The 23,352-nt window shown below is 45.2% G+C and overlaps 1 protein-coding gene across 1 annotated transcript in view; it reads right to left on the reverse strand.

Annotated features, from left to right (window-relative positions):
* Positions 1–621: 621 nt before the first annotated feature.
* Positions 622–23,352, reverse strand: part of LOC119406692 (uncharacterized) — a 37,205-nt gene continuing 14,474 nt past the window's right edge. Inside the window, exons 6-8 of the mRNA XM_037673423.1 lie at positions 14,750–14,850; positions 13,272–13,410; positions 622–758 (exon numbers count right to left, since the gene is read on the reverse strand). Of these exons, the coding sequence (XP_037529351.1) occupies positions 622–758; positions 13,272–13,410; positions 14,750–14,850 (377 nt within the window). The remainder of the gene's footprint in view (positions 759–13,271; positions 13,411–14,749; positions 14,851–23,352) is intronic.

Consider the following 23,352-nt stretch of genomic DNA (forward strand, 5'->3'; position numbering starts at 1 on the left):
ATGTCGGATATTACGCAGGAATCAGTTTTATTTGTGCAACCGCGAATATTATGCAAATTTTAATTCGTCTACGTACTAACTCTCCTTATATCTTGCGCAAATAGCGTCCATGATCTGTAAGCGCTACGGATGTGAAAAAGAGAATGAAAGGACGAACACAAGCATTTCCGTTAGCTTTTTTTTTCCTGCGTATCAGTTTCCATGATCCTCGTAATACTTGCCTTTCCGTTTTAATAAATAAGAAGTGTGGTATTTATTGAGGCGGCCGCCCAACTCGTTTTAAAGGTTTCTTTAAATTGGCGCTTCAGTGACGTTCTTGGCATAGTGCCGCATCAGAACCTTTATTATACATATGTAAATGTGAAGCCTGTTATTTTTTAGTTGGAACTTCTGAAATCCAGGATCGTAAGGAAGTACTCAACTAGCATCACTTTGTTTTCATCCTAATTTGAAGAAGGAAAGAAAGATAACATGTGCACCGATTCTACCGTTTCAGTGGCTTTAGAGCGTGGAATTTATTTCAATGATACTTCGTGAATCCCATTCTATAATCTTATGGTAATTTGAGTAACCGCTGTAGTATGCACCCTAGCATGTGCCATGTGGTAATCCGGAGCATCGCTAAAGTTTGCGTTGGTGATGGATCTGGAGCACCCAATTCAGCAGCTCGCGCCTCACCAACTTCCCAAGCGTGTTGCGCGGTATCGAGTCAACGAGCGTGACACCGCCTTCGAGCTGAAGTTCTTTCGGCGCGTTCTCTGTAACAGAAAAAAAAGGTTTCGAAGAAGACACTTTGGACATGAGGACATGATGTAAACCTATCAAAAAATGAGTGTAGTGAAGGTTCAACAGTGACTACACAAATGGCTGCTTACAGGAGCGGCGAAATGGCCACTAGCATCCGAAACGCTGTATTCAGGGGGTCAGTGGCCCGACACTCGGTAGCGCCTTGTTTGAAAACATAAGTGCCGCCTTTCGCTATTTTGTTGCGGCGCTCATTGGTGACTAGGGCTAATAGCTTTGCGCTGCAGCTCTAGGTTGGTTCACTTGAGCAGCGCACGGAAGGCGAATGACAGATAGAAACATGACGACAGTGTATCATTGCACTTGCGGCTAAGGTTTAATTAAACGCAGAAAGAAAGTGAGGGAGGGATGAAAGGGCTAAATGGTTTTTTAGTCACAACCATACAAAACCAGAAAACGCAATTAGTGTTGAAGTAATTGGTATGAATAATTACAAAATTAAAATGATACGGAAAAGAGAAACGGAAGTGGATGAAAAAACAAATTACACCATCTCCCGCCAAAGGGGACCATGAGGCGATGCGAAGCCGGAGCATTTGCACGATCGCGTTCCGTTGGCGTTCGTTGGGCATGCTACCGACCTCGGGCATGCTACCGACCTCGCGTCGTGGAACGTGTCTTCCCTCTAGCCTGGCCGATAATTCTCACAGGGCAAGCGCGGAATGCGGTCGACAGGCGCGCGAGGGGGGGGGGCAGCGTAGGAGAAGAGAGAGGGGGAGGGGACGCGCATGCGCTGGCGCTCATCGCGGCGTTGTCGAGCCCGCATTCAGAGCCCGCGGCATGTCGAGCCCGCATTTCAGAGCAGTAAACCGAAGCAAGCGCTGGACAACGCGCGCAGAGCTCTACCCGCTTGAAGGATAGGAAACTAGAGGAGGTTAGTAGCGCATGCGCCGCGAGAGCAGAAGCGAGAACGCAGGAGAAGCGCAAGCAGGTGCTGGGAATGAAGTGGAGAGTGTAACGAGAGCTGTTGGAGAGAGGGAAGGAGGAGAGTTGCGCATGCGTAGTGTGAGTGCGGACGACGAGGCCCATGCCGCGAGGCACCCCCGAGCAAGAGATGCTTCGCATCTAAAAAAACATGGCTGATCCCTCCATCATAGGAATCGGTAGAAGACGAAAGTAAAACGTATCTACACACAAGTAGTGCTTATTCTGTAATGATATATGAGAGCTTGTACAATGTCTATTCGTGTTTGGCAGCTATAGCACCGATTGGCGTGGATGCACCCATGTTGACGCCTAGTTCGTAGAGGTTCTTAGCTCGAGCCGAAAACGCGTGCGTCCCGCTGGCCTCTGTCTCGCTCCACCAAGATACGACATTCGCCCCCGTCGAAATAATGTCCTTTCCGCAACACGTATTGCAGCACTTTTGTTAGTCTGTGCTCTCGCAATCAAAGTAGTCGGCGGTGGAGAAATCCCGTTGCGACATGTGGAAGCTCCACTACTCCCATGGGCCGGGGCACGCTCACACGAAGCGAAAGGCAAAGAACGTAACTGCGTCTAGATTGCCTCGGCGGCGCTACCGCGGGCAGTGTCCCTCGCTGGTATCGAGATGCTTTAACCGTGACCTCCAATATCGCACGCAATCTCGGAGTAAGCACTAATAAGTGTCGATAGTGAGGCATTACTTCTTTTCACCTCTCACAGACGGCGGCACCATCCCCCGCTCCGCCCCGCCTATCTACACATCCAACAGAGAGCAGCGTGCGAGAGAGAATGTGTGAAAAATATAAGGCGCGTCGTGAGGTGTCCAGTATTTGCCAAGCTGGTTTAGCGTCGGACGCTTGCCGTCGCGGCCGCAGCGTCGTGGGTTCGATTCCTAGCGGCGGATCTTTTTCTTTCTCACCCGTTGGCGTCCATTTTATGAACGTCATATACGGTAACGGAAGTACTTGGTGGACCCCGGCATAAAACACTTTCGTGTTTAAAAAACAAAGAAAATTAACTTCCGCCAAATTCAATTGGTAGTTGTGCATCCTTGCAGGATTAGTCCTGCCTGTGTAAGCGCGCACATTAACGTAAGGATTCCAATATAGTATAAGTCATAAACAAACAACAAGGTGACGGAAGGGGCATTGATGATTCATACAATGTATACAGGGCAGGTAGATAAACAACGAGACTAGGCGCAGTGCTCTTCGTCACGCGCTTTCTCGGGACCAACGCCTTTCCGGGGCAGCTGCTCTACCCTGGTAAAGTGAATGCCACTGAAAGGCGTTAGTCCCGGGTTAGAGTCCCGTACTAGGACAAGTTCTTCGTCAACGTGGAGGCTTTTGTTTCTGAGAAATATGTATAGATTTTCTCGTAGCCTTGTGGAGGAGGTGAGGCTGAGATGGGGAAAAAGCGTTACAGACGCTTGGATGTCAAATTTATTTTTGAATTAGATAAGCGAGAGCCGCTACTCATACTCCGTCACGTTGTGTGCAGGAAAGCAGGTACCGTACAAACGGCTCCGAAACTGTATTCGCAACCCGACCAAGGTCTCTGCGCATACAACTTCGCAAGGTGCTCAGTCACCGATTTTGGACAGAGGACCAGCAAGCGTCTTTCATACATGCGCTAGCTGCGCGGCAAACACGAATGAAAGCACATGGGTCATCGCTTCGGAATAACACATAAAATGCTCTCGCACCAACCAGCAACAAATCTGACGTAGTGCTCTGGGCCAAGGTGTCTACTGTCACTCTTTGGCACGATCACGGCGTGAGGCAGCTGTCCAGCCTGCAGGTGCGGCAGGCCCACGACAGCGCAGTCCTTCACATGGGCGCACTTTAGTAGGACTGCTTCAAATTCTGCAGGCGCCATCTTTGCGTTCCGACAGTAAATAAACTCACTCAGTCGTTGTACGAGGTAGAACCAGCCTTCGTGGTCGACGTAACACTCGTCACCTGCTCGGATGAGGAGGAGGAGGAGGAAAGGAAGAAAAGGCATGGAGGTTAACCAGACGCACATCTGGTTTGCTACCCTACTCTGTGGGAAGGAAATATGCAGTCGTCACCTCTACGAGCGGACGTACTGTCAATGATCCACTTAAGATATTGATAAAAACTGCGTTTTTTATCAGTAAACGAAATACTGTCGGACTTAAAGGGGACGGGACACTAGGGTGCAATGAGAACACCTTCGAGCTCCACGAACACGAACCTAAAAGCGTAAAAGGCTTCAAACACGAGCTTTCATTTATAACAGTTTATTAGATAAATTTTCTTAGCATATATACAGAAAACAGCCACACCAATGCGCATGTCAAAACAGATACGCTCCCTATCATCTTGGAAAATCCGATCGAGGAAATGCTAACTCTTTATTTGATAACATGACTGACGATGGACTAACACATTTATCACCCAACCTATGAATCATCTCAGCTTCGATAATCTCACGTCTTGAGTCATAGTCTTGAGATAGTTAACGTGGGGCCTAAGTGTGAGGGGCAGATCACGTGGGAAGTCGGAAACTGGCAATCGAGCACTGATTGTTGTATCATGACAGAAGGAATATATGACAAACTTAGAGAGATGAGAATAGACGAGGAAGGGATTAACAGCTTGGGTAGTGATCATAAACGCATAATATTACAAATGTGATATAAAACTGAAAATAAGAACAAAGAATCAAAGTTTGGCAGCTCGTATCTAAATGACAAACAAATAACAAATATAGCCGCAATAGTCGAGGAAAAAGTAGGCGAACTACCACGCAAAGACTGGAAGTATAGTGAGCTGCTACATGTAATCACGAAAGAAATGGAAAAAGAGAAGAAAACTATTCGTTGGAAAGGGAAGAGTAAGCCAAAAAGTTGGTGGAACAAAGAAATCCGCGAAACGATCGAGAAGCGACGGCAGACAGGCAAAAAAGGAGAAGCGGCCACAGGACGAAGTCAACCAAATATGAAAAATATATTTAGAGCAAAAATGCATTGTGCAGAAATTAGTGGAGGCAAAAATTAAAAATTACACCATCTCCCGCTAAAGGGGACTATGAGGCGATGCGAAGCCGGAGCACTTGCACGATCACGTTCCGTTGGCGTTCATTGGGCATGCTACCGACCTCGCGTCGTGGAACGCGAAGAGGGACGCTACGCGCGTCGTATCTTCCATCTAGCCTGGCCGTTAATTCTCACAGGGCGAGCGGGGAACGCAGTCGACAGGCGGGCGAGAGGGGGGCGTCGTAGGAGAGGAGAGAGAAGGGGAGGGGACGCGCATGCGCTCGAGCTCATCGCGGCGTTGCGCAGGAGAGAATTTCGGCATGTCTAGCCCGCGTTTCAGAGGAAGAGTGGAAAGGGGGGAGAGGGGAAGTGGAGAGGGGTATGGTAGAGGGGGAAGGGAGAGAGTATGTGGAGAGGGGTAGGGGAGATGGTGAGTGGAGAGGAGGTGTGTGGAGAGGGTATGCGCATGCGCAGTAAGGGCGGTCACGCCGCACGCCACCACCGGATTGAGGTCCGCCTTAAGATACTTCGCATCTAAAAGGTGAAAGTGAACGCTGGATGACAGAGCTTCGCGAAAAGAGTAAAGCCGCACCTAGTATGTTTTGGAGCCACCTGAAAGCGCTGGGTAGGAAGTCTGTCTAAATGCAACAACGTTTGGTAGATGAAGGAGGAAATCACTTGGAAGGGTATGAAGAGCTAGGTTACATCCGAAAGATAACAGCCGATTCGTTTAAAAAGGTCGCCCAGGGGATTCCCCCGGTGAGTAAAAGTACGCAAAGCAGGGCAACCGACAAAGATGTAGTATTAGAGAATATCAATTGGAAGAAGGCCGAAGTGAAAATTCCTAAGCGCACTGCTCCGGGCTTAGATGGGGTTCCCGTCAGCCTCATTAACGAACTCGGACATAAAACTAAAGAAGCACTGCTGAAAGCCGTAGAAAAGTGCTTACAGGAGGGGGAAATACCAGACAGTTGGCGAAAAAGTAGAATGAACTTAATCTATAAAGGCAGGGGAGAAAAGTATAACACCCGCTCGTATAGACCGTTAACCATTACATCGGTGCTATACAGGTTGGCGATGCAGGCAGTAAAATTAAAAATAGAAGCGTGGGTAGAACAAAATGATATTTTGGGAGAACTTCAGAATGGATTTGGAATCGACAGGCGGTTAGACGATAATCTGTTTGTTCTTACCCAGTGTATAGAAATATCGAAAATAGAAAACAGGCCCTTGTACGTAGCTTATCTAGATATCACCGGGGCGTATGACAACGTTAATCAGGAAATTTTGTGGGATATATTGAAAGAAGTGGGCATAGGGGACGACTGTATACAGCTTTCGAGGGAAATACACCCAGAAAATGCAGTTTGTACAGAATGGGAAGGAATAAGTAGCAAGGACAGCGTTGAAATTAGCAAGGGGCTGAGACAGGGATGTCCTTTGTCCCCGCTGTTATTCATGCTGTACATGGTGAGGATGGAAAAAGCGCTAGAAAGTAGCAACATTGGATTTAATTTGTCACACAAACAGGTCGATACGATGGTTGAGTAGAAGCTTCCAGGTCTATTTTATGCTGATGATATTGTCTTATTTGCGGACAGCCAAGATGATATACAGCGACTGGCAGATATATGCGGAAGGGAATGTGGGGCTCTGGGACTAGGATTTACTGCAACAAAATGTGGATTGATGGTATTCAATGATCACGAAGACCATGCGGTCTTTATACAGGGCCAAAAAATACCGAGGGTAAGCGAGTACAGGTACCTCGGAGTATGGGTAAATGAGGGGGATAGATATATGGAGGTACAAGAGAAAGCATCGGTAGCAAAGGGAAGGAGGAATGCTGCAGTTATGAAGCACAGAGCTTTATGGGGATACAATAGGTACGAGGTGCTTCGAGGGCTGTGGAAGGGTGTGATGGTCCCGGGGCTTACATTTGGGAACTCAGTGGTGTGCATGAAATCCGAGGTACAATCAGGAATGAATGTAAATCAAAGGACGGTGGGCCGCCTCGCGTTGGGCGCTCACGGGAAGACGACAAATGAGGCTGTAAAGGGTGATATGGGATGGACAGGCTTTGAAGTGAGGGAAGCTCAGAGCAAAATGAGATTCGAAGAGAGGCTGAGGAAAATGAAGGAGAGTAGATGGGCAGAGAAGGTTTTCAGGTATTTGTATAGAAAAAGCGTTGACACGCAGTGGAGAAAGAGAACTAGGTGGCTCACCAGTAAATATACGGCTAGCAGTGCGGGTGATATGGCAACAAGGAGCATTAAGCGGAAGGTCAGAGAGGCGGAGAGGACTTATTGGATGGCAGCGATGGAAAAGAAGCCGGCTCTGAGTAACTACCGCAAGGGAGAAAACGAAATAAGGAGGGAAAGGTTATATGATAATTCAAGGGGAGGCGCTTTGCTGTTTGAAGCAAGGTCGGGCTGCCTTAAAACGCGTAGTTATAAAGCGAGATTCAGCAACGAAGAAGAACAATGTACATGCTGCGGGGGAAATAAGGAAATGATGGAACATTTACTGATTAAATGTGGCGATATTCACCCAGGTATACGCGTGGGCACGAGTCTACAGGAAGCCTTGGGTTTTAGGGACAACAATGAAAAGCTGAACACGTCCGCGATAGAAATAAGTAAGAGCCGGTTAGAGTATTGGTGGCATAAAAGTAGAGATAAAGTACAAAAATAAATACTGGGGAAAAATAAGGACATTCTGCTTTAACGTGAATTTATATTTTTTTCGTATAATAACATAGATTTAATCAATGTAGATACGGTATTAAGCCAACTTGAAACAAGGAAGTTTTTTTTTCGAGCCTGGTGGCAGACATGTCACCGCCCCGTTATAAAGAGGACGCTCATAGCATCCATCCATCAATCCTTGTAATAATATCACTAGGTGGTGTTATAGGTGTTTCGTGTACGTTGATGATTAAAGATGATCGATGGCGCTGTTATAATAAGAAAAGGCGCTCGCTCTTGGTGCGCTTTCTCTTTAGCTCGGAGTCGCCGGATGGAAGTCAAGGCGGCGGAGCGATGAGCGCGCAAGGCGGCGTCAGTGCGCGCTCGCAGACAGAATCCGGCCGTGTGAGAACGAGGGGCCGAAGCGTGTCGTCAGGCTGCTCGGCGACGCCGCGAAAACACCGCAGTGCTAGAACGGGAGGCCGAAGCGGCACGGCAGCATATCACCCATACAAGAACCACTTTCTCTGCATTTCACCGATCACAAAGCGGTGATAATGAACGGACCACGTAAAGCAACAGTACAATAAAAGTTTGATGCTTAATATATACACGGTGTTTCACACTCTTTATATGATGCACTGGGCGAATTTCACGGAAGTTTCACGGCTTACCCATGATTTCCTCCGGAGATTCGCCCCACTCATCATCATTCACCCCGTGGATATGCTGTGATTTTTTTTCTTGAAAATCGGCGGTTGTTTATCGGAGTGTATATTTTTGGCGGAAATTTGGCGTTTATCGGAGATTATTTCTCGTAAATCCCCAATTCTCGGAAATTCAGAGTTTTGCATTATTCTCGAAACCCCAAAATCTAAGATCCATTTGTATCTGAATACTAAAACATCAAAACACACGAAGGACATTTTTTTCTAGAATGTTTCAATGAATAAAAACAAATACGTACAAGCGAAATACTTTAACACATAACACCTGTATTTGTGCGTGTAAACCCGTGTGCTTAAAATATTTCGCGAGGTTGCTGTCAGTGATCGAAGCGCGCTTCTTTCGATTGACGACTCTGAGCTTTCAAAATACCCTTCCAACGTTAGCGCTAGAAAGAGGAAGCGCCAGAAGACGCAGCGCTCAGCACTGGCCACTGGAAATTGTGAAGTCTCGAAAACGACAGGGGTTCAACAATGTTAGATATTTCATAGCACTGATAGTTCGCAAAATCACTCAGGAGCTGGCTCATGCCATGAGTTTCAAGAAGCATTAATTGAAAACTGGGCGCATAGGTTTTGAACGCGCAGGGCTGCTCATGCTTCACATTTGGATTCAGAATTTGAACACAGTACCAAAACGATTCCTGGTGTACTGTAGTTGATCGCACAGCTTCCTCTCGGATGTCTGCCTCCACTTTACGGCGACAGCATAGTAATATCCGTGAAAGTCTGCGACAGTCGTTAACTGGTCAGTATCATGAAGGAGGTCCAACAGACTTTTGACATCTGATGCGAAGACCTCGGTTGGATCACGTCATTGACTGATGAGTGCGTAGAAACGAACCCCCAGCATGGGATAAACTTGGTGTACCAGGGTACTCTCTGCTTCAAGTTCCTTGATGATTCAGAGCACGGCACACGAATTGGTCTTCAGACACCTCATCTTAACGAGCAAGTCGCGCACAGCTTCAGGTGATGAAATAAAACACTTGAGCTTCTCACACTTCGTCCCTTAGCTTCGTCGCTTTTCAAGAAAGACAGAATTGCGCCCCAGTTGTCTAAAATACCTTCAAGCTACATAAAGAAAGAACCACCACGACGGACATAGGGTTTTCAGCGATTTCAAGGACATGCTCATGGCCAAGCACGCAAGACCAAACTTACGGCGCAGCTCCCGCGACGACTTCAACAAAGCAGGAAAGTGCACAACTATATCGTGAACTACGTTAAACGAGCTCGTCCTCATTCCATCCTCAAGAGAGTTATTGCGTAGGTGGCACGGATCCTTGAAGTGAAGCGCCTTGAATTCGGGGTTGGCGAGTTGCAAATCCTTGTGAAGCTTCTGCATGTAGGAAGCTGAGTCGGAGAACAATGCAGCTACATCACTTAATACAGCTACGCGCTGTAAACTTTAAATCGGTCAAACCAGAAGATGTATCAATAAGCGCTTAGAAGTTGCCATTTCGATAAAGAATGGAACCAGGTCGTATTCGCCCTTGAAATCGGAGTTTATCGGACAAATCGGAATTGTCAAAAAATTTACCGGCGAATGTTTAACGGATTTTTTCGAATAAAAGCGAAAACACGGAGCCCTATTTATGAGGTATACCTGTCAATAAGGGCCCAGATAGCCTGCTATGTGAACAAAAGTTCATTCTAGTAGGAATATTTGTGGATGGCAGAGATGTAAGTCCTCAGATAATTTTTTAGACAGATTGACTAAAAAGTATTATGCCGGCCTTCTATATGCAGGGCTGAAAATTCTGACTTAAATTAACTAAACTGTACAATGATACGTACCTGGCGGCTATTTAATCTATGAGCGTTTTAATCCAAGCACACGGGCGTTCTCCAAATAAACTTTGCCGAAAAGCACTCGTTGTTACCAAGGATCGTACCTGCATCTTCATTTGAAATTTATAACCGCTGGCCACCATCGTGAGAGGCAGTGGCTTAGGGAACTTGTTGACTACGAGCCGACGCTTGCAGCTGCCTATTTGATCCGTTCCTGACTTCTCCGTTTTTAGAGTAGCCCACCCGCTTCCTCCGTGAATCGAGCCACAACTTATGGTGAATGCTGGCTGTAGAACCACTGTAAGCAACAACGCGCACGTACGCAGAAGGTCACGTGGTATCAAGGATCCCGCCCGGTCTACATTTTCCGAGGAGGGGCATTACACACAAAGAAAAAAATACAGGGAAGGAAGCAGACGGACGAAGGTGTGACGAGAGAGATAATCGATGCTTGAGTTAAAACGATAGAGTGGGCCTCTTAACGGATAGTACCAGGAGTGGATTATCGCTCATATTCCGCATTTTATTAATCAATGAATCAATCAATCAATCAATCAATAAATCAATCAATCAATCAATCAACTTTTATTTCTCATAGAGAAATAGGGGGGTGACGGAAAAAAAGCCGCAGTACTGCGGCTTGACAAAGCTCCGGCCCCCTACAAAGTCCAGCAGTAAAAATGATCAACAACACAAAAATTGATTTTGCTGGAAATAAAACATTTGATTTGAATGCACATTGACAGGAAGAGGCAAATGTAGCGATTACTAGGAAAAACATGAGAGGATCTGGTCTTTATACATCATTATACATAGTAATACACATTCATAAGACTAATGAAAAAAAGGACAAAAAAGAAAAACAGGAACAGTTGTAGGTAATGTTACGTGTACAACAGAAGTTGATAAATATTCGAACAAAAAACTGCAAAGGCAATAAATCAGTATTACATTGAGAACATAAAAAACGTTAAAAACATGCCGTAGTCATTGGTAAACGACATGAACGTAACATTCATTTGAACGAAATCTAAAACACATAGTAGTTACCAACACTGAGGACATTTCTCTAGTATGCGAAATGTTATAGCCTCGGTTTATTATGTGGACCATGATAATAAGTCCTATTGGTGAAAAAAAAAAAGATTACAATTTCAACGCACCGTACAAAAAAATTCATATGAAAAAAAAAACAAAAAAATACTAAACAATTTCCGAAAGAGAATGAGCAAGCCAAATGCACACAGTCAAAGAGAGAAAAAAAAACGCCATTTGAAAACAGATGAACCGTACGTATCATTCATTCTGCGACTGATGAATACGACTAGATGTTAGTGTGAAACGAAGTCTAATCTTCACCCGATAAGAATGAGCGAAAGGTGCGTGCTGAGGCCGACTGAGCGGCTATGCCATGTTTTGCATATTTGTTTAAGATTACAGCTAGTTGATACGATACAGACTGATTGCCATAGTTCGTGCGGCATATTGGCTGGATCCAATCATCCTGACTTCTTGTGTCGTATGTATAGTGACGTCTTGCTAGGCGAAACGAACTGATGAATTCGGTGTTATTAGTCCTCATGGCGAGACGGTATGTACAGGAAAGACGGAATGCGTAGACGAATTTAACTTTGAGTATAATATATGCTTCAAAATAAGGGGCAGTATGAGTTAGAGGTGTGCACGGGCTCCGGGTAGCCCGAAAGCCCGAGCCCGACCCGGCCCGCGGGCCGGGCTCGGGCGTGCCGACGTATTTTCACCTCGGGCAGGTAAAGCACGTAAAGCACTGCCTCTGTTGCACTCCGACAGACAGACAGAGAAGTAACACCACCTGAGCTAGTGACGGCGCCACGGGACTGTTCGCGTTAGATATGAGTGAAAATGCACGCGACAGCGACCCGACGTAGATCGCCTTCGTGCAAGCTGACGCTTGCATGGGCACATCCCATACACGTGACGGCTTTGGCGAGCGAACTCCATTGTTGCTGGCATGAGGCCGTCTACTTGTAATTTGTAATCTGTGCAATAGAGACTGCTCGTAGTGTGTCGCTTGATCATATTTGATATGCTCAATAAAATGCCAAATTACCGGAAAACGATGTTTTGTTTTCGCAGTGAAACTTCGAAAAGCCGGGCCGGGCCGGGCCCGAAATTGTGTTTTCGTACGTCGGGCCGGGCCGGGCGGGCTCGCAGCCCTTTGCCGTCGGGCTCGGGCGGGCCTTCGACAAAGTCAGCCGGCCCGGCCCGGGCCGGGCTCGGGCTCGGAAATACGGCCCGTGCACAGCTCTAGTATGAGTAGCATACGAAACGTTGGCTATTGCACGAATTGCGCGCTTTTGGCATATACCGAGTTTTTTCAAGTTGTCAGAGGATGTAGTACCCCATACAAGATGACAATAATTTAATGTCGATAAAAATAATCCATTGTATATCAGACGTTTTCTGGTAATATTTGACAGTTTTTATTAATTAACGCAGTGACGGAATTTAACTTCTTGCAAACATTTTGCACATGCTTATTCCACGACAATGTTTCTGTGAAAGTGACACCCAAAGCTTTGATCTCTCCAACAACACTAATTACGTCATTATCAAGATACAACTTTTTTGTCAGTTCAATAACTCTTTCTAGTGCGGAAAATTATGGCTTGAGTTTTTTTTGTGTTAATTTTCAAGGAATTTCTTTTTGACCACGCTGATACTTCTGCAAGCGCATCATTAGCTAAAGATACCAACCCATCCGGCTTTACTCCGCTGAAAAAAAAGGGCTGTATCATCAGCGTAACCTACCCACTTACAATTAAAAAAAGAGGAAAAAATGTCGTTTATGTAGACGATGAATAAGAGCGGGCCGAGTATACTGCCCTGGGGCACCCCGGACTTCAGGCGTTTAGTCTTTGAATTGAAAGTGTCATTTGTGACAAATTGACTTTTATGGCGAAGGTATGAACGCAGAAGGTCATTGGACCTCCCACGCACGCCATAGTGTTCTAGCTTATACAGTAGTAGGTTATGTTGCACACAATCAAAAGCTAGTACTATATTTTTTGTCTTCAAAGGCATCTATTATACATTCTTTTTGAGCAAGTAGTGCTTGTTGTGTGGATTTTCCTTTCAAGAACCCGTACTGGGCCAATGAAATGAGAGAGAGTTTATTCAAGAAGCGAACAAGTCGTGCGTGAATAATCTTTTCCAGGCCTTTTGATAAGATTGGGAGTATAGAAATTGGTCTAAAATTTCCCAAATCATTTTTTCGCCCCCCTTGTGTATGGCAATTACCCTTGCTGTTTGCATTTTTCCTGGAAAACAGCTACTTTCCAAGGCGCTATACTTCACCTGTTCTGTACCAGCCTTCGGGATCCGTGCATGGCTCGTCTTCCATTCCCAAATAGCCTCGCATAAGACCGGGTCCTCGAATCACGAGCTCACCATGCTGCATTGGACCGAGTGGTTTCTTCGTTTCAGTGTCTATCACCTGCACCGTTGAACGTGAGGATAGTAAGATTGAGTCATAAGCAGTAAAAGGATTCACGATTTCTTGAAACGTGAAGGCTTCCGAGGTGTAGCAGAAATTTAAATCCATAATCACTGCATCTATTGTTCGGGGTTGACATAACAGTAAGTGTTCATCTCTGTAATGGCGCAGATTAGAAACAAGACAAGCTAGACGCAATGTACAAAACAAGAAAAGATATAAAACACAATAGATTATACAAGGTGACTTAAAATATGTCGTAAAATTGTCTGCGGATAATTTTCTTGGTTACCGGTCATTGCACGGGCTTCTATCGTTTCCCAGAAAATATCCAGTGTCGGGCCCCTCTGAGTACCAAATTATACACCAAGCATTTAAAACGTGTTCTGTTTTGCATATGCATTTGTGGTGCGTTTTTAGTTAGTGAATGAAAAGCGTAAATGTGTCTCGCTCTGAGCCTCCGCGTCCGTCTCACTCGTGAAGCGCCAACAATGCAAAACATCGCTAAAATGACAGCGTTTTCTTCTGCAACACCTTGTCTTATCGACTTGGGCAAGGTCATTCAGCCATTATTTGAGCGCCACCATCGCGTGCAGTGAACACAGACGGCGCGGACCACTGCTGAAAATACGCTGAAAGAGCGTTCTATGCAGTTGTCGCTTTGCGGTGTAATTGTATTGTATCGCATGCATTTCTTTATTGGTTGTAAAACAGTGAACGAGCTTAGCCCCTGTACGCTGGTGCCAGATACTTTTCTCGTTGGAGCTACGAAATACTAATACTTCCACTCAAGAAAGAAGCATCATAAATACTTAAGTGTAAGAATCAGTAGAGTTACAAAGAAATATGAGCTTCTGGTAAGGTCAGAAATGTGCACAGAAGCCAAGATGAAATAACTCACATCAGGCACGTAGCCACGATTTTTGTTTGGGGGCGCCCAAGGCCTACTTGTTCGAAAGTCTTTCCATGCGAAGGTAAAAAAAAGGTCAGGCAATATAGAAGGCTGGATGAATTTTGGGGGGGAGGGGGGGGGGGCCCGGGCCACCCTGCCCTCCCCCCCTTGACTACGTGCCTGACTCATACTGAAATGACAAACAGCTAGAATAGTCCGCGTTAGACAAAATGATAGCGTGTGCGCGTATTTTCACTAGTCGCCAAAATTGTTGCTACATAATAAATATTATTTTTTTGGAGGTAGTTAGGGTGTGGGGGGGTTAACAGGGTGCGATACGCCATCACTGTTTTCATTTCATTTACGGTTAAAAGTTCAAAGTGCAAACTTAAGCGTAAGCAATGTGTAAGTGGGCGTCACGTATTATCGAGCGCGCAATTAACGTACCATGGCTTCCAGGCCCGCTCCTAGACGCCCAACTGATGTGAACCTGGGCGGTGAATCGTAGAGACCTCCCGATATGAAGACGATCTCGGTTTTTCCATAGACTGAAAAATATAAAATGGACATCCGCGAGCAATTACCGAGCGGGCCCAATTTCTTTTGTGTACAATATCTTTCCACGAAGTAGGCTTGAAGCGATAGTGGAATCGATACAATATATTTAATTGTTAAGGTGGTGGGTAGTCGGCGTAGCTAAGTGGTAAGCAAAGTCCTGCGGGCAGCAGCCCGCGTCCGGGTCTCGCGCACTTTCGAACTCCATCTTTCGCTCTTCCATGCTGCATGACAGCGTACAGGGTGTTTCAGTGGACTCGAGCTAAGCTAACATAGAAAAACGGGAGGGAAAAATGACATTACTATGGAGCCTACTGCGGCGTGTTAGTCACCGCCTTGCGTAAACTGATAAATATTTCGGTTAGCACTGAATACCTCATACCTCATTAACTATCCTAACAACTATAACTTATTTATATAATCGCCTATTCTCACATGTAACGTCGCGCACTATATGCGGACGTATCATACTGTCACTAATCCCGTTAATGGGGATGGCAATCACCGGGCGGATTCGAAGGGATCGCGTCTCGGCCCTCCGAACGCGCACCACGAAAGCGCGGACAATTTAGAGTTGGTCTTTTTGGTGCGCCAGCGAACGCCGGTTGTGGTCCAAAGACCGAGTCAGAGCCGAGAGTCGATAACACAAACGAAAACGAAATATATTCTCGCTCATTTAATCTGTGATGCATTATATTACATTATATATCTTGTATTTGAAACTGGGTTTTTCCCGACAGCCCTGAAAAAAGCAAAAATTATTCCCGTCTTTAAAAAAGGCGACAACCGTTTAATCTCCAATTACTGGCCTATAGCAATTATCTCATTCTTCAGTAAAATCATAGAAAATTACACCATCTCCCACTAAAGGGGACCATGAGGCGATGCGAAGCCGGAGCACCTGCACGATCGCGTTCCGTTGGCGTTCGTTGGGCATGCTACCGACCTCGCGTCGTGGAACGCGAAGAGGGACGCTACGCGCGTCGTATCTTCCATCTAGCCTGGCCGTTAATTCTCACAGGGCGAGCGGGGAACGCGGTCGACAGGCGGGCGAGAGGGGGGCAGCGTAGGAGAGGAGAGAGAAGGGGAGGGGACACGCATGCGCTCGAGCTCATCGCGCGTTGCGCAGGAGCCCGCGTTTCAGAGGAAGAGTGGAAAGGGGGAGAGGAGAGGGGTATGAGAGAGGGGGAGGGGAAAGGAAAAGTGGAAAGAGGGAAAGTGGAGAGTGGAAGGAGAGAGGGAAAGTGGAAAGGGGAGAGGGTGAGTGGAGAGGAGGTGTGTGGAGAGGGTATGCGCATGCGCAGTAAGGGTGGTCACGCCGCACACCACCACCACCGGATTGAGCTCGGCCTTAAGATACTTCGCATCTAAAAGCCTTTTGTGGGACGCTTAAGGTGTTATTTAGATAAGTTTCATATTTTTTCTATAAGCAGTTTGGTTTAATGCCCGGTTACTCAACTGAACTAGCCATGATATCCCTAACTGACGAAATTAAATCTGCTATGGACAGCGGTTGTGTTGTTGGAGGCCTTTTTCTTGACCTTTCAAAAGCATTTGATTCTATTTCACACGTCATTTTATTTCTGAAACTAGAGTCAATTGGTGTATCTGGCATCCCACTAGAACTAATTCGTAGCTATCTGCGTGATCGAGAACAGTTGGTATATGTGTCCGGTACCTTTTCCAACCCTAAATTCATCAACATCGGTGTTCCGCAGGGTTCAATTTTGGGCCCGCTTTTATTTTTAATTTACATTAACGATCGTTCTCATTGTCTGGCACAATCGTCCTGCATACTCTATGCGGACGATACCACTATAATAACTACAGATAAAAAGGTTGACTCGATGTTGTTTAAACTAAATACCGACCTGATAAATATCGTTAAATGGTTCAATAAGAATAAATTAAATATAAGTGCTAAAAAGTCAAACTTCGTTGTATTTTCGTCACCTAATAGAAATATACCTAGGAACCCCTCTGTCTACGTAAGCGATACTCAAATTCACTCTACCTCTAGTACAATGTTTCTCTGGGTCGAACTTGATGAACATTTAAAATTTAAGTCGCATGTATAAGAGCTTACGCGGAAAGCCGCATATGCCATTCGAATCTTGCTAAAAGTTCGCCCTTTCTTTCGTTTTGAAATATTGTTGTCACTTTACTACGCTTCCTTTCACAGCAACATAATATATTGCATTCCGTCATGGGGAAATACGTATGCCACTCATTTATCAGCCATCCAACATCTTCAAAACCAAGCATTGAGAATAATAACGTTCAGTAGCTTTATGTCCAATGCATAATCCTTACTCTGTTCACATGGAATTTTATCGGTTCAGAAGCTGGTCAAATATTTTCTCGGTATTCTTATCTACAAATATGTGAATGGAAAACTTCCTATTCCTTTACTAAACTCAAGTCCGTTTTCTCAGGCGTCATCTACTCGTTTTGCAAAGGCTAATAACTTCCTTTTACCCAAACCCAGGACTAATTATGGCAAGTTTACCATAAAATTTTCGTCTATATCCTTGTGGAATTCTTTTCCTTTGGAGATTAAAAATAGATCCTCGAAATTTTTAAAAAAGGCTTGCGCTCGCAAATATTAAATTCATAGTGCTTCATATTATACAGAGTATGTTATTCCATTTTTGTGTTCTTTTGGGCTTATCTGCATATCTTGTATAACTTATAGTCGCTACCTCGTTCTTATCTGTATATTTTGTATATCTCAATTTTTCTTTCCTTACCGTCATAATGCTTGATATTATACTGAGTGAATGTTATGGCATTTTTGTGTTAGCTTTTTGTGTTATCTACACATTTTGTATAACATATATTCGCTAATTCGCACTTCTCCATATATTTTGTATATCTTAATTTTTCTATCCTTACCACTGTTTACTATTGCGTTGTATCTCTGATGAATGATTTTATAGGAGGTCTCACTCACAGTCTCGCGACTTTGAGACCTCCTTCTGTATTTTTATATAACACATGCAATTTATCACTTTTATTTCAATTTCAAATCAAGCTCAAAAAGTTCAAAAGGTAATACAAAAATCGCAGCATTTCCACGGAGTGAATGATGATGAGTGGGCGAAGCTGCGGAGGTTCATCGGTAAACCGTGAATCTTCCGTGAATTCTGCCCAGTACATCATCACCGACGTGAGATAGGGCGCGTTTATACTAAAGGTTCGATGAGTTATGACGACTTGCAGCTCACTTTAATTTTACATGTACGCTGTGAATTTTCATTGTTTAGAAAACCATTGCTTTAGAAAACATCTGGCGTCTTTCGTTAAGCAGCTGGCGTCTTTTCCTCTTGCTTTAGAAACATCTGGCGTTCTTCCGTTTTGCTTTTACAAAACATCTGGCGTCTTTCGTTGGTTTATTTCATCAATCAACAGCGTTTTGAACAAAATTGTTATTGATTAATCACGCACAGGAGAAATCTCACCAGGCACTACCTTGGAGGTAAAGAATGGCTGCTAATGGGAATGAGAGACAGAAGAAGTCGGCTTTTAGCTACCGCTGCGAATTTTTTATTGTTCAACAACGCACAGGAAAAATCTCCCACCGGCACCACCTTGGAGGTCAAAGCGCAAGACTGGTTACGGACTACGACTACGACTACGAGGGACGAACGGGTGCCGCCTTAAGGAGCTTCGCCCCTAATAGAATGAACACATGCGCACTCGGCTGGTACCAGTTACAACTTCTCAATATAACTCAGACGGTACTAACACACCGGGAACTAAGCAAACAGATCACACGCTACAAATCCAATCTCATGCATTACAACTATTCAAGGACAGCTAAAGTCCTGAATATGCAATGGCGTATCCAGTCCACAATCCTTGGACGGTACTTGAATGCTTCTCTTCTGGGAAACACTCACGCCAGCTCTAGCGTTGATCGCCGTAGTTCAACCGTCGTCGTAACTTGCCACGGATCACACGGCGTAGTCCTCCAATTCTTCAAGATCGACGATCGACTGACCGCACACTATCATAAACACGTCTTCTTTGGCTGACGGAGCCACACTCAGCTTACTTCACCATATCCGGGCCGACTGACTCACTCACTCCTTCACTGTCTGACTCGTTGTCGTCGCACGCTTCTATCTCCTCTCCCGAGGGTTCTAGAAGCGTCGGGAGCGTTCTCCGGCGTGTAGCACAGCCAAAGCTAGGGAAAGGGCGAGAGCTTTCTCATAGGTTCGAATGGCGGCGGCGTCGCTAGGCATTGCATCACGCTTCTCTTCCAGATGTTTCCAGGCTTTGCCGGGCGTAAGGGATTCTTTATTTCTTTAAATGGAAAGGAGGAAGACGCTAGGAAAGAGGGGGAGAAGTGTACGATTTGTACGACAACTGCCTCTCAATGATCGCGTTGTCTGCGTCTGGCTCGAGTGGGTGAGGAGGATGCGGGCGTCTTTTTATACTTGTTTTTTTGTCGTTCGTGCTTCATGGGCGAGTGGCTCGCGCCGCTCTACCCCGCTGCTGTTTGAAAGCGGCCGCGCGCGCGCTTAAATTCCCTGAAACTTCGTGAAGTAGCGGCATACGTGCATAAAAGCCCGCCTCCTCTCTTTTCCCCCTCCTCCGCCCTCTCCGAGGCTGACGCCGCGTCGGTATTGGCCAACTGCCGTCACGTGGGACCGCTCGGAGCGTTCATTTGCTAACAGTCGCTCGCGACTGCCATCTTTGCTCCCGAAGCGCGGGCTCGCTGGTTCTCAGCGCATGCGTTTTATGAATACGCACTTTCCATTCCGCGTGCGTTGTGCTCTGAGATACCTTGCACACAAGACCGACGTCACGTTTGGTTGCCATGGGCTTCTGCTGCGCTTTCGGATGCCGAAACAAAACAAGTAAAGGCAGAAAGCTGTTCATGATACCGTCCGGGAAGCGCAACGAGTTGCGAAGGAAAGCTTGGTTACACCGAATCGGAACTTTTGGCCGACGTTTTCAACGCAACTTTGCGAGGTAAGCTGCTGTCCTCTCGCTATAAGTACTCGTAGAGGTTCGCGCAAATCGCTGCGCGCTGTAACGCCGTAGACACGTCTCAGTTAATTGTGCAGTACGTCGCTATTCCTCACGCGTTTTATTGCTGCTTCTGCGGGGTCTGTACTAAATGTTTTTTTTTTTTTTCAAGAATATGTGGTTACGTTTTCTGCTTGACGTATTGTGCCTACTGGTCTGAGTTTGCGGTATTGGTTTGTGCGCCTAGCATGGCACGCCGACTACGGAGGCACGCCGACTGACGATCGAAAATGTGATTGGTCGATACCACGAAAGATCGAAAAAGGGTGTATATTTGATGTTTCCGATTTTCCTGATAATTTTGTATGTTGTGCACATATGACTGCACAGCACGAAATCGCAGTTCGTTTTCAAATAAAAAATTTTTTCAACACAGGAAAATTCGACAAGTGTCGCCGGTTGACGACGACCATTTTACGAAGAGTGCGTTTTCGTAAATTCGCAATCATGCTGGCAGCCACTAAAGCTATATATTACAAATATCTTTCTTTTTGGCGGAAGTAGAAGTAAAGAGGAAATAGCTCTTATCATTTCATGGAATTCTGAGTAAATTATGTATTTTTAAAAATTCACGAAAACGCTGCGTTTTTGAAAATCAGTCAAATTTGGGACGCTATGGCTACTTCTGTGAACATCTTAGCTTGTTCATATTTGCAGTATGAATAGGCCTTTATGTGAATAATGAACCTCTGCATTTGCATTTCTCTAATAATTTTCAAAGTAATAAATTTTCATGCTCGAAACACGAAAAAGAGAAAAGTGCTCCTCAATTCGAAAATCTATAATAAAAAAGCCCAATCTCAATTTTGTTCAAAGTCCCCCAAAATGTTCTCAAAGAACTGCAGAATGATATTATGAAAAAACATGTTGCATCATTTTTATTAGAACAAAAGCAGAAAATGTCAAACATTGTGTTTCCAGAGCGTAGTGGCCACTGCGTAAAGGACATCTCTAGTAACAAGAAAATACAGTAACACGTCTTTTTTCTTCTCTGAGCTTCGCTAAACAGCAGTAATGATCTATTGTTGTAAAGTGGGAACTGTTTTGTAAAGAAAAAAAATCGTTCCAATTAAATGCATTCGCGTGGTTTGCGACTTCACGCCAGTGTTAGACATCCCTCAGTCCACAGTATGCACTTTCAGTTGTAGCCTCCTTTTCTTTCATCTATTTCAGTTAAGTATAATTCATATCTTGAGTGCTAAAGAACGCATTCCCTCCATGCGTCTCTTATGATGACGTGCTGGGCCAGAATTGAGAGATTGTTATAAAAGCCAAGGTATCTTCATGAATGGAAATGAATTTCCGGAGAGCGGTCGCCAAGAGGTGTGGTTTTTGTTGGCCCAAATATGTACAGTGGTCAACTCTCATGTCTATAACGCCGGAGCGTCGTGCTCGTAACTGCATGAGCGACATCTACAGCTTGAAACGGGCCATATCAGAGCATGCGCAGTGTCACTGATGCGCTCGCCATGTAATTTCCGTCCTTGTTATCGCCGCGGCCGCGACAACTGATTTCGCCGTCAGAAGCGCTGTCAACCGTATAGCGCCCAAAAAAAAGAGAGTGCAATCACCGGATCGGCGTGTTTTATACTTCGCACTTATTCTAGGTTCGCAGTATCATATCATACCGACAATGCGCCGGACAATGGATAAACTTATAAGTGGACGCAAATCTGCTGCTGGGACAATGTGACCGCGAACGGCAAATCAACGCGCAGCATAGCTTTCATCGCGCGCTGACAACGGTCCGCTTCGTTTCCTTTTTTTCTTTTTTCTTTTTTGTTTTTGTGATAAACTGTTGACAGCGCTTCCAACGGCCAAAGCAGTTCTTGCATTCGCGGTGATCACCAACGATGGAAAATGCAAGGTAGGCGCATCAGTGGGGCTGCGCATGCTCAGAGGTGCCCCGTTTTCAACTGTAGATGTCGCTCGTGCAGTTCGGAGTACGACGCTCCGTCGTTATAGATATGAGAGTTGACCACTGTACGTTGTCAAACCTTATGGGATCAATGCAGAGTTTAAAAAGAATCGATTACGTGAAGATTGGTGGCAGCAGTTCTGGCCACGGACAAAACACGTTTTGTTTGCATTGCATCTGCTTTGTTTTGCACATCCTTCTTTCTCTTGAAGCAGTGCTGGCAGATCTGGTTTCCCTCTTGAATTGAGCGCGTATCCTTCCTCATGACCCTCCGCAAAAGAGTCTCGATCCGATATCTTCTACGTAACGAAAATTCCGCTGCAGCGGAATTTTCTTTTTGTGCACCATGAGGCAGTCCGTACAAAATCTCGGCCATGGCTATAACGCCTACCCATAGCCACCTTCAGAGCGTAGGATAGTGATCGCATCAAAGTGAAGCACAATTTGGATGCTTAACTTCTATTCCAGGTGGTGTTTGGCTGACTGGCACAGCCGTACTCTTTGCTGTCGTCTGCTCAGGCGGGCGTCCATCGCGCCGCCCTTTGCACCTGTCCGCCTAACGCATGCTACTCCGTTTACACGAGTGCTTGTAGCGCGGGCCACTCGATCCGCCACACGATCCGCACGGTGCGGATCCAGAGACCGGGCGGGAGAGCGACGAGCGGTGAAAAATGTATCGTGTAACCAACGCAATCGACACCCCAGCTTTTTCTCGTGCATAGCGACAAAGCCTGGCAAACAATGTGTGGCTGCTGTGCTTAGGTTGCACTGCGGTACTCGCCGTTCACCACTGCCGCCATTTGCGATTTCTCACATTGTTACAATGCATGATCGACTCAGCTACACATATTTCGCGTTTAGCTTCGTAAGTTTTATATAAGCGCATTTACTAAAAAAAAATTATCCAGAGGAATGAAAATGTCCGTGCTGCCCGTCGACGAGGAATGTAAGTGGTGTCGCAAATGCATTTAATTGGAACGATCTTTTTTTTTCTTTACAAAACAGTTCCCACTTTACAACAATAGATCATTACTGCTGTTTAGCGAAGTTCAGAGAGGAAAAAAGACGTGTTACTGTATATTCTTGTTACTAGAGATGTCCTTTACGCAGTGGCCACTACGCTCTGGAAACACAATGTTTGACATTTTCTGCTTTTGTTCTAATAAAAATGATGCAACATGTTTTTTCATAATATCATTCTGCAGTCCTTTGAGAACATTTTGGGGGACTTTGAACAAAATTGAGATTGGGTTTTTTTTATTATTGATTTTTGAATGGAGGAGCACTTTTCTCTTTTTGGTGTTTCGAGCATGAAAATTTACTACTTTGAAAATTATTAGAGAGATACAAATGCAGAGGTTCATTATTCACATAAAGGCCTATTCATACTGCAAATATGAGCAAGCTAAGATGTTCACATAAGTAGCCATAGCGTCCGAAATTTGACTAATTTTCAAAAACGCAGCGTTTTTCGTGAATTTTTAAAAATACATAATTTGCTCAGAAGTATATGAAATGATAAGAGCTATTTCCTCTTTAC

Source organism: Rhipicephalus sanguineus, chromosome 10 (assembly GCF_013339695.2).
Source record: "Rhipicephalus sanguineus isolate Rsan-2018 chromosome 10, BIME_Rsan_1.4, whole genome shotgun sequence".
Taxonomy (NCBI): domain Eukaryota; kingdom Metazoa; phylum Arthropoda; class Arachnida; order Ixodida; family Ixodidae; genus Rhipicephalus; species Rhipicephalus sanguineus.